At 68.3% G+C, this 10,778-nt stretch overlaps 4 protein-coding genes across 4 annotated transcripts in view; 3 read left to right on the top strand and 1 right to left on the bottom strand.

Moving 5' to 3' along the window:
* Positions 1 to 76: 76 nt before the first annotated feature.
* CHLNCDRAFT_24350 (hypothetical protein) lies at positions 77 to 504 on the top strand (the record flags this gene model as incomplete). Its single annotated transcript, XM_005847070.1, has 2 exons — positions 77 to 141; positions 312 to 504. Coding segments are annotated over 2 exons (258 nt in total), but the record flags the coding sequence as incomplete, so codon positions are not given.
* A 428-nt stretch (positions 505 to 932) lies between these two features.
* Positions 933 to 4,696, bottom strand: CHLNCDRAFT_134871 (hypothetical protein; the record flags this gene model as incomplete). Its single annotated transcript, XM_005846880.1, has 9 exons — positions 933 to 1,148; positions 1,336 to 1,501; positions 1,660 to 1,809; positions 1,981 to 2,276; positions 2,484 to 2,555; positions 2,765 to 2,944; positions 3,099 to 3,958; positions 4,090 to 4,314; positions 4,453 to 4,696. 9 exons carry the CDS (start codon positions 4,694 to 4,696, stop codon positions 933 to 935), a joined length of 2,409 nt encoding a protein of 802 aa, XP_005846942.1.
* A 1,348-nt stretch (positions 4,697 to 6,044) lies between these two features.
* On the top strand, positions 6,045 to 7,719 carry CHLNCDRAFT_48894 (hypothetical protein; the record flags this gene model as incomplete). Its single annotated transcript, XM_005847069.1, has 5 exons — positions 6,045 to 6,437; positions 6,575 to 6,690; positions 6,784 to 6,859; positions 7,019 to 7,390; positions 7,492 to 7,719. 5 exons carry the CDS (start codon positions 6,045 to 6,047, stop codon positions 7,717 to 7,719), a joined length of 1,185 nt encoding a protein of 394 aa, XP_005847131.1.
* A 587-nt stretch (positions 7,720 to 8,306) lies between these two features.
* Positions 8,307 to 10,778, top strand: part of CHLNCDRAFT_134869 (hypothetical protein) — a gene marked incomplete at both ends in the record, with an annotated part of 3,482 nt that continues 1,010 nt past the window's right edge. Inside the window, 6 exons of the mRNA XM_005847068.1 lie at positions 8,307 to 8,435; positions 8,877 to 9,081; positions 9,246 to 9,397; positions 9,614 to 10,063; positions 10,357 to 10,474; positions 10,662 to 10,738. Coding sequence (XP_005847130.1) covers positions 8,307 to 8,435; positions 8,877 to 9,081; positions 9,246 to 9,397; positions 9,614 to 10,063; positions 10,357 to 10,474; positions 10,662 to 10,738 — 1,131 coding nt within the window. The remainder of the gene's footprint in view (positions 8,436 to 8,876; positions 9,082 to 9,245; positions 9,398 to 9,613; positions 10,064 to 10,356; positions 10,475 to 10,661; positions 10,739 to 10,778) is intronic.

Below are 10,778 nucleotides of genomic sequence, written 5' to 3'. Positions count from 1 at the left end.
GATTGAGAGCATCGCCCGCAGCATCTACGGCGCCGGGTGCGTGGAGTTTAGCCCCGAGGCGGCGGCGGCGCTGGAGCTGTACACGCGGCAGGGCTTTGGCGGCCTGCCCGTGTGCATGGCCAAGACGCAGTACAGCTTCTCGTGAGTGGTACCGCACGGTGGTGGCGCCGCGGCAGTAGTAATCAGCCCCTCGCTGCCTGCCCCCGTGATGTGTCGCCCCCTGGCCTCAGGGTGCCCACTCACACGCATCCACATGTCCACAGCTCCTGCTCACACACCTGGCCCCACCCGCACCCTGCCTGCCCCCGCAGCAACGACCCCGCCGCCAAGGGCGCCCCCAGCGGCTTTACCTTCAAGGTGCGGGAGGTGCGGGTGGCGGCGGGCGCGGGCTGGCTCATCGCGGTGTGCGGCGACATGATGATGATCCCGGGGCTGCCCACCCGCCCCGCCTTCTACGAGATAGACATCGACCCAGACACAGGGCGGGTGGTGGGGCTGTCCTGAGAGCCGGCGCAGCACCGGGAGCCGGGCCCCAGCCGCCCGGGCTGGCAGGACCCCAAGCAGCAAAGCTTACATCACGTGTGCTCATGGGGAGCACTCGCCATTGATGCTTGTGTGGAAAACTGATTGATTTTATCACCGATTTTGCTCTATTCAAGCTTGAACAAAGTAAGCGAACAAAAACAACTGGCAGTTTGAACGGCAAGGGGTGCAACGGCACAGCAAAGCAACATCAACAGCGCTCAACAACACACGGGCAGCCGCCAGCACGCCCACAACAAATTCAGCTGGCAGCAAGCAGCATTAACGGCCTCTTCAACAAAGCTAGTGCAGGAGGCTGCAGGAGAGTGGATGGGTGGAAGCAGGTAGCCGGCCTCCGCCGTGCCAGCCAACCACCCTCCCGGGGCTACCAGGTGACCACCCGCCCGCAGCTACTTCTCCGCATCCAGCGCTCGCCTGTAGTCCCCCACCGCACGCTCGTACTGCCCCAGGGCGTCGAAGCAGGAGGCGCGGTTGTAGAAGGCCACAGCGTTGGTGGGGTCGAGGCGGATGCAGGCGGTGAAGTCGTCGACCGCCGCCGCGTGGCTGCCGCGCTTCTCGTGGCTGATGCCGCGATTGAAGAAAGCGTGCACGTTTTCGGGGTCCAGCTGCGGTGGGAGGGAGGGGAGGGAGGGCAGCGGGGAAAAGGCCAGACGTTGGTTGGCTGCGGCAGGGGCCCCGCCCAGGGGTTGGCAGGTGAAGCAGGCGGGGGCGAGGTACCCGCTCGCCTTCTTCGCTCACCGGACCCTCCGCCTGGCACCCCCGCCACAACACCGTCCACCCACCCCCGCCCACCTGTATCGCCTCCGAGTAGTCAGCCACTGCCTGGGCGTAGTTTCCAAGGGAGGCGTGGCAGTAGGCGCGGCTGTTGAAGTTGCGCACGGTGGCGTGGCCCAGCGCAATCAGGCGCCCATAGTCCTCGGCTGCCGCCGCGAAGCTGCCCGCCTTGCGCAGGCAGAACCTGGGGCAGGCAGGCAGCCACGGGCAGCAGGCTCAGCAGGGGCGGGCAGGGTGGATGCAAGGGAATGGAGCAGGGCGGGTCGGCAGCTGCGGTACGGCCGCAGGCAATGCAGTGCGGCCCAGCGCAGCGGCCCGGCCCGCCCGACTGTCACTTCTCACCCGCGCGCTTGCAGCGCCGCCTCGTCGTCCGCCTGCAGCTGCAGCACCCTGCCCAGCACCCCGACCGCCTGCTCGTGCCGCCCGCAGTTGCGCAGGGCCAGGCCCAGGCTGCGCAGGTAGGCGGGATGGGCGGGGTCCAGCTCGCATGCCCTGCAGGCAGGAGGGGAGCGCGGGGCAAGGCCGGGGTGTTGGATCACAGCTCGATGGAGCGGCCCCGCTGCCAACCAGGGCTATTGCTGTCTGCTGTCAACTCCACACTCTGGCGCCCTAGCCAGCCAGATCTACCCCCCCCGCCCCCGCACCCCACCCCACCATCCGCACCTCTGCAGGTCTGCCAGCGCCGCCTGCACCTGTCCCAGGCGCTCCAGCACCTCGCCCCGCGCGTGCCAGGACGCCGCCGCGCCACTGTCCAGCCGCAGCGCGGCATCCAGGTCTGCCCGCGCCTCGCCCAGCCGCCCCAGCCGCAGCCACACCGTGCCGCGGTTCTGCAGGGCGGGGGCGTTGCGCGGGTCCAGCCGCAGCACCAGGCTGTAGTCTGCTGCGGCATCCTGGTAGCGGCGCAGGCGCTCCAGCGCCACGGCGCGGTTGTAGTACGCCTTGGTGTGGGCGGGGTTGAACTGCAGCAGGGGGAGGGGTTAGGGTGGCGCTGCTGGTGGTGAGGATGGCGGGTGTGTATATCGTGTGTGATGGCGGGATACCGCGGGAAGCCAGGGAATGGTCGTGCTGGTTTTGGGCGCTGCATGGATGGCGCAAGGTATCTGGTTCTCCCCCACCCTGCCCTACTCCACTCTACCAGGCAGGCAGGCAGGCAGGCAGCCCCGCACCTGCACCGCGCGGGTGTAGTCTGCCACTGCATCCTCGTACCGCTCCATCTTGCGGTACGAAAAGCCGCGGTTCTGCACCAGGGCCAGCGCAGACCAGCCAGGCAGCCATCAGCTCTTGGAGGGGGCTGGCCTTGTCGCAAAGGTGAGGTGGGGATGCACTGTGCCTCTCTGCTGGCCCTAGCCCAGGCGTCTCGAGTGGGGGGGAGGCTGAGCTGTTGCTGGCTGGCGACAGCTGGCCACGCGCGCCAGATGCGCGCACACCTCCCCACCCAGCCCCTCACATGGTAGAAGTCGGCGTTGCGGGGCTCCAGCGCAATGGCGGCGGAGAAGGCGGCCACGGCGGCGGCGTACTGCCCCAGCCTGTCCCGCACGATGCCAGCGTTGTAGTGCGCGTAGCTGCTGCCCGGCTCCAGGCCCAGGGCTGCCTCGTAGTCCCGCAGCGCCGCGTCGTACCGCCCCAGCTGCGGCAGCGCAGGGGCAGGGTAACCTGGGAGCCCCGGAGAGGCTGAAACTCCCGCTTCCAGCATCACCAGCCCAGCAGTCACCGTGCCCTCCCAAACAACCAACACACACGCACACACACTCTCTCTCTCCGCGCACCCTACCGCTGCTCACCTTGTCCAGGGAGAAGGCTCGGTTGAAGAGGCACTTGAAGTGCGCCGGGTCCAGCGCCAGCGCCGCGCTGTACTCGCGTACCGCACCCTCAAAGTCGCCCTCCTTGCGCAGCGCATACCCTCGCGCGTGGTGCTCGTCCGCCGTCGGCCCCTGCTGCCCCTGCTGCGCCGGCCGCTGCTGGGCGGCGGGGGCGGCGGGCTGGCTGCCGCTGCTGCTGCCGCCACGCAGCGGCGAGGCGACCTCAAGCGGCACCGAGCTGCAGCCGGCGTCCTGCAGGCTGATGCTGGCCAGGCGGGTGTGCACCGAGGGCAGCCAGCTGGAGGGGTCGTCGCCATCCGCAGGCTGCCCGGGCGCCACTGCGGCGTCGCCGGGCTGCTGCTGCTGCGCCCGCTGCGTGGCGTCCACGCCAATCGCCACCTGCACACGTCCAGGCCCCTCCTGCTGAGGTTGCTGCTGCTCCTTTGAGCCAGGCCCGCCTGCTGCTCCCTGGCCCGCTGCGGAGGCTGCTACCTGCTGCTTGGCAGCGAGCACTGCCGGCCCCCGCGCTGCGCCACTGCCAGGCTGTGCCGCTGCCGTGCCGGGCCTGAGCACGGCAGCAATGTTGAAGTGTGACACAGCTGGCGCCGCCTCTGCCTGCCACGACTTGCTGCCACGTACCCGCGCCCCGCCGCCAGTGCTGCCAGGCGTGCTGCCCACCCCCGCCCGGCCAGTGTTGGGCGGCAGCGAGCAGGTGCTGGCGGGTGAGCCGCGCAGGCTGCCCAGGCTGCCCACCGACTTGATGCCGGGCGTGCTGCCTGGCGGGCGGTGCCGCCGCCGGTCGGGCAGCGTGGCATCTGCCGCCAGCGCCTGTTCATAGTCGGCTGCAGGGCAGGCAGGGCAGGGGGGGATGCGGCAGGGTGGTGGGGCTCCATGTAGCAACACAGCAGGGTGCACAGCGGCGCAGGCCACGCAAGGAGCGCAAGCAGCAGGTGCCAGGCCGCCGCTGCCTCACCGTTGGCCTCGTCGTACCGCCCCACCAGGCTGTTGCACGCGGCGCGCGAGTATGCCGCCTTGGCGTGGTTTGGGTCCAGGCGCAGCACCAGGCTGAAGTCGCGAATGGCCTGCTCCGTGCTGCCCAGCTGCTGGCACACCGCGCCGCGCTGGTAGGCGGCGTCTACGTGGCCGGGCTCGTGCCGCAGCACCGCGCCGTAGTCGTGCAACGCAGTCTCCAGCAACCCTGACACGTGGTGCGGGTGGCGGTGGGCCAGGTGTGAGAGGAGGGCAGGCTGGGGTGCAGGCGGCAGCAACAAATGGCGAGCACCAGGCCGATGGCCGGCCAACCGACATGGCCAGGCGGCGTGCATGGCCGCCGCACCCTTCTTCCTGTAGCTGTTGGCCCGGATCATCAGCGCCCGCACGTTGTTGGGCTGTGCCACCAGCTTGCGGCTGCAGGCCTCTATGAGGCTGTCGTAGTCGGCATTCTTGCGGTAGACGTATTGGCGTCGGGAGGAGGCTGCCGCCGCCGCCTCGCCCGTGCCCCGCCGTGCCAGCGTGCCGCTGGCCAGGTACTCGATGTCATCCGCCTGTGGCGCTGGCTGCTGCGGCGGCGTCACCTCCATTCGTCAAGGCCCCCCAGCCGCGGGGGAGGCCAAGCGACTCGCCCCTCGTCGTAGCTGTTGTCGGTGGGAGTCGGCTGCGCCAGTCCAGGCCCCTCCAGCCGCTCTACTGAGTGCAGGACTGGCAACACGGATTGAGCACGGGGCTGGGGCGGGCCGCGGACGGGAGGTGACTGTGCAGCGACCGACCAGCAGCTCCAGCTAATCTCCCTGCTCCTCAATAGCCCAGATTGAGAGGCGAAGCAGCGGATGCAACGACGAGCTGGGGCAAATAATGATGGGGGTGACATGGCGTGACAGATGACAGGCGCAGGCAGGCACGGTCAGGTGCGCGCACATGCACGCTGTACATGATCCCATGGCTCTGCACTTTCGAGACACGTGCACGCTGTGAAAGAGAGCAGCTCCCCTATGCCAGCGGCATTGCAACTGGCCAGGCCCTCCCAACTCTCATGACGCTCGGCAACAGCCGTTGGCTCACTCGTCTCTTGCCATCGATATCACGATTGTCATCAACATGCCTCCCTGTTGTGGAATGGCGAAGCCTGTCATCTTCCCGGCGCTGCCGATGGCCAGATCAGCAAGATGAACTCGCCACGCTTGTCGAGGTGGCTGGTTAACGACGTGCTGCTGGCGGCGATTCTCTGCGGCTACAAGGGTGTTTGCGCTCGCGTTTGCACTGAATGTTTGCAAGGGATCTGCTGACCGCAAAGTGTGACAAACCCTCAGATGGCGCATGAGGAAATGCAGCCGGCGGCGCAAGCAAAGCGGCGTTGGCGGGAGGTGGAAGGCAGGAGGGGTTCGGTCGATCGGCGCTGTCTTTTGGGATTGTTTCTGGTCGGCGCGTGTGAAGGGGTTGCAGGCGACGTATGATTTAGACTGGCCTGGTGGTGGGAGTAATGCGGTCACACTGTGCTTGCCGAGCAGCCTCGCAGGTGCGCTGCGCTCCTGTGCATCAGTACACGCTGTGAGCGTGATGATGCCAGCCGCCCGGCTCCGGTGGTGCAGACGGCGCTGCTGCCGCCGCTCCGCGCGGCCGCCGCTTCCGCTGCGCGTGTTCCTGCCACCACGCCGATTGAACCATGCCATGCCATCTAGCTGCTGGATGGCTAAGCTGCTTGCCGGATTTCCTGCCCTGGTGCAGGCACAATGGCGCCGAGCGCCCGCCAGCACCACCCGGCGGCGGCAAGGGCCGCCACGCAGGCTGTACTCCAGCCCCGGCAGCGGCAGCAGCACAAGCACCGAGGTCACGGAAGGCGGCAGTCCAGCAGCAGCAGGATCTTCTGCTAACGAGCAGCAGGCGCAGCCGGCGGCGGCGCCGCTGCAGCTGACCGTCAGCCTGGCCGGCGGCATGGAGCACGTTTCCAAGGAGGAGTGGGATGCGTGCGCCACGGCCGGCGGCGAGGTCAACCCCTTCCTCCTGCACGACTTCCTGCACGCACTGGAGGCCAGCGGCAGCGCCGTCAAGGAGGAGGGCTGGCTGCCGCAGCACGTGCTGGTGCGGCGGGGCGACAGCGGCGAGCTGCTGGGCTGCTGCCCCATGTACTTGAAGGGGCACAGCTACGGAGAGTACGTGTTCGACTCCAGCTGGGCCAACGCCTATCACCGCATGATGGGGCAGAACTACTACCCCAAGCTGCTGGTGGGCGTGCCCTTCACGCCCGTCCCCGGCCAGCGCCTGCTGGTCAAGGCGGGGCCGCACGCAGACGCGGTGCGGGGCGCGCTGGCCGACACGCTGAAGCAGGTGGGGCTGGCTGGGCGGGTGTGGCTGCTTGCAAGGCGCGCGCGCGCAGCAGTTTCAAGCATGCGAGGTGTGCACCTGGCAGCTGCTGGCAGCCGCCGCGCCTCAGCTGGCCGACGTGGCTGCCCGCCTCCCTGCAGGTTGCCGACCAGTTTGGGGTCAGCTCGCTGCACATCAACTTTGCCACGCAAGAGGAGTGGGGGGAGCTGGGCGCCAAGCACGGCTACCTGCAGCGCACAGGGCTGCAGTACCACTGGTACAACGGCGACATCACCAAGAGCATGCTGGCCAGCGCCGGCAGCGGCGACAGCTACGACGACGACGCCTTTGCACACGCCAACCCCTACAGCAGCTTTGACGACGCCGGAGACGAGCGCAGCTTCCTCATGAGCCTGCGCCAGTCCAAGCGCAAGAGCATCCGCCAGGTGGGCCAGTGGTGGGGGCGTGCTTGCTTGCTTGCCAGCTGGGATCAGGATCGCGAGCTGATCAACTGCTGCTCCTCCAATGCCAGCCCCCTGGGCATCCACCGCTGTGTGTAACCAGCCGTCAGTCAACCCCCTGCTGCTGCTGCCGCTGTGGCGCAGGAGCGCAAGAAGGCGGCGCAGGAGGGGCTGCGCTTCCTGCGCCTGACGGGGGCTGACATCCAGCCCCGCCACTGGGACGCCTTCCACAGGTTCTACCTCAACACCACTGACCGCAAGTGGGGCAGCGCCTACCTCACCCGCGACTTCTTCTCGCAGCTGGGCGAGCGCATGGGCTACCGCGTGCTGCTGGTGCTGGCGGAGACGGCCGACGGCGCGGCGGGGCACGGTCGGCCCATCGCCGGCGCGCTCAACCTCATCGGCTCGCACGCGCTGTTTGGGCGCAACTGGGGCTGCCTGCTGGGCGACCGCATCCCCAACCTGCACTTTGAGCTCTGCTACTACCAGGCGTGTGGGGGAGGGGGGCCGGGTGTGGTGGGAACTGAGTGCATCAGCCGGCACATGGCGGCAGCGGACGCCACCCCCAGCCGCCACAAACCTCCCTCTTCTCTGCGCACCTCCGTGATGGCCCGCAGGCGCTGGAGTTTGCCATTGAGCGCGGCCTGCAGCGCGTGGAGGCGGGGGCGCAGGGCGAGCACAAGCTGCAGCGCGGCTACGTCCCCTCCCTCACCCACAGCCTGCACTACCTGCCCGACCCGGGCTTTGCCGGCGTGGTGGACCGCTACCTGCAGCAGGAGCGGGCGGAGATGGAGTACACGCTGAGGATGCTGCGGTGCGAGGCGTCGCCATACAAGCAGGCGTGAGCTGGCTGGAGGCGCCCCCACCCAATCTGATCCATCCCTCTTCCTCTCCCATAACTCTCTTGCATGCCGTCTCATCAGCATTTCGTCTCATCAGCATTTCGTCTCGTCAGCATTTCGTCCCTTGTCTAAGGGCCCCCATGTACCCTCTGTATTTGCACCGCGCCAGGGTCGGCTTGCCGGCCTCGTTCAGCATGACCAGCTGGGCTGTCCCCTTCTTTAGTTGTTCGGATTGCCCTTTTTGTAACTAGCACTGTCTGGTTCAGTGCGCTTTTAAACATCTACCTGGGCAGAGCGCCGGCGCCGCAGGGAGGTGCGGCATACCGGCACTGGCGGCTGCACCTTTGCCCTCGTGCGGCTGTCATGTGACTGGTGCTGATGGCCCACAGACACGGCTTCCAACTGCCATCTGGGCGCCATCGCGCCTCTGCTGGCCCCATGCAGCCCTGCTATCCACTCACACCACAGCACAGCAGGATTGGGTTGCACTTTGGCTGCCTCCATTTGGGGCCCGCCTGTGCCAGCGTAATCTGTGATATACACCAGATTGTTTCACTGCATCCTAGGCGGGCAGAGCACAGTCGGGAACCATGCAGTGCCTCGCTGTCGGCGGCAAGCTGCTGGCGCGCGGCCAGCCTCGCCTGGCGGCCCAACTGAGCTTCCGCGCTTATGTGGTTGTCCCCAGGGTGTCTGCCGCTGGGCTCAGCGACCTGGCAAAGGTGCGGGGAGCCGCCTTGTGCCGCCCTGCGCCCGACACAGCCCTTCCGCGACACCCTGTAACCCACAACTTTGTTCGTTGCCGTGCAGGTTGCCCCCAGCAGCAGGTGGGTGGTGTCATTGTACATGCGTGCGTTGGCCAGCTTTTAGTGGCTGAGGAGGGCTTGTTCCACGCCTGAGATGCTGCTGCGTGCAGGGGAGGGCGGCAAGCCGCGAAATGCCGCGCAGCGGTCACGCTGGAGACCCCCACTGCACAGTCGACCGACTCCGCCGGGCGGGAGGTGCGTGCTGCCGGCTGCGGGGGCCTGTGCTGATCTCTTGACAGGCTGTGCTGTGCCGACAGTGGACTGGCTGGACTTGCAGCCAGGGGCAGGCTCCCCCTCCCTCGGCGCTCAACACCCGCGCCTGCCCGCTGCCGCCCCGCCGCCGCCGCCCGCCCGCAGGTGCGCGTGCGCTTTGCGCCCTCCCCCACCGGCTACCTGCACGTGGGCGGCGCGCGCACAGCGCTGTTCAACTGGCTGTTTGCCAAGAACGTGGGGGGCAAGCTGATCCTGCGGGTGGAGGACACGGATGCGGCGCGGTCCACCCGGGAGTCAGAGGAGGCGGTACTGACAGACCTCAAGTGGCTGGGCATCCACTGGGATGAGGGTGGGTGCGCCTGCCTGGCCGGCTGCCTGCCTGCCTGCCTGCCTGGCTGGGGGGCCGTGTGGAGGGCTGCCCGCACATTGCGAGGCAGCGTGGCCACGTGCGGCACGCAAGCCGGCGGCGCTGGGGCTGACGGCGGCATGTGGTGTGCTTGGCGGCGGGTGCAGGCCCCGACGTGGGCGGCCCCCACGGGCCGTACCGCCAGAGCGAGCGCAAGGAGCTGTACAAGCAGTACGTTGACCAGCTGGTGGAGGCGGGGGTGGCCTACCCCTGCTTCTGCACCGACGAGGAGCTGGAGGCGATGAAGAAGGATGCAGAGGTGCGGCGTGTGTGTGTGTGTGTGTGTGGGGGGGGGGGGGGTCCAGCGTGTGTGCCTGGTTGTGCCAGCCTGCTGTGGCGCGTCAATGGGCAGATGAGAGCGTCGGGGAGCTGCCCACGTGGCAGCCTCGAGCTCGTCATCACGCCGCCGCCGTCCCCCCGCGCCCAGCCGCCGCCCGCCCACCCCGCCCTTGCCCACCCCTCCTGCGCTGCGCAGGAGAAGAAGCTGCCGCCCATCTACCGCGGCAAGTGGGCCAGCGCGAGCAAGGAGGAGGTGGATGGCATGCTGGCGCGGGGCGTGCCGCACTGCTACCGCTTCCGCGTGCCCAAGGGCGAAGTGGTGCGCATTCAGGACGTCATCCGCGGCGAGGTGTCCTGGTCCACAGACACGCTGGGCGACTTTGTGCTGCTGCGCTCCAACGGCCTGCCCGTCTACAACTTCTGCGTCGCCATTGACGACGCGCTGATGCGCATCAGCCACGTCATACGCGCCGAGGAGCACCTGCCCAACACGCTGCGCCAGGTGCTGATCTACCAGGCCCTGGGCTTCCCCACCCCCACCTTTGGCCACGTCTCCCTCATCCTGGCCCCAGACAAGTCCAAGCTGTCCAAGCGCCACGGCGCCACCTCTGTGGGAGAGTTCCGGGAGGACGGATACCTGGCGGCGGTAAGGCGGCGGGCGGGGGCTGTGTGTGTGTGTGTGTGTGTGTGTGTGTGTGTGTGCGCGCGCTGGTTGGTGTGGTGCATGGAATGGGTGGGCAGGACCGCGCGGGTGGGCAGCACTGCGCGGGTGGAGGCTGCGGCGTAGCAGCCGCCAGGCAGCGCGGGGCTGGCCAGCTGTCCTGGTGGAGGAGCCGGCCGGGCGCTGGTGCCGTGCAGCGCCGGCCATCCTGCGCCGCACGCGCCTGCCTGCCGAGCGCTGCTGCCCGCCTGCCTGCCGCTCGCCCTCGCGCCCCGCAGGCCATGCTCAACTACCTGTCGCTGCTGGGCTGGAACGACGGCAGCGAGCAGGAGATTTACAGCGTGGAGGAGCTGCAGCAGGCCTTCTCGCTGGAGCGCATCACCAAGAGCGCGGCGGGTGGGTGGGTGGGTGGGTGAGGGCAGATGTGCTGCGCGGGGCCCGGTGGCAGGCTGGCTGGCAGGCTGGCAAACCGTATGCCAGAGTGGTGCTGGGAGTGGGCTGCGAGGAGGAGGCAGTACGCAGCTGGCAGCCTTGAACCACACCCGCCGCCCCAAACCGTCCACCCTGCCGCCCCCGCACCCAGTCTTTGACAAGACCAAGTTGTCGTGGATGAACGGGCAGCACCTGCGAGCGCTGCCCGAGGAGGAGATGCGGGCGATGGTGGGCGGGCGGTGGGTGGCCTCGGGCCTGCTGGCGCGAC

Source organism: Chlorella variabilis (assembly GCF_000147415.1).
Source record: "Chlorella variabilis unplaced genomic scaffold CHLNCscaffold_12, whole genome shotgun sequence".
NCBI lineage: Eukaryota > Viridiplantae > Chlorophyta > Trebouxiophyceae > Chlorellales > Chlorellaceae > Chlorella > Chlorella variabilis.
Note: the sequence above shows the minus strand (reverse complement) of the source record. Positions and strands in the feature narration are given on the sequence as shown.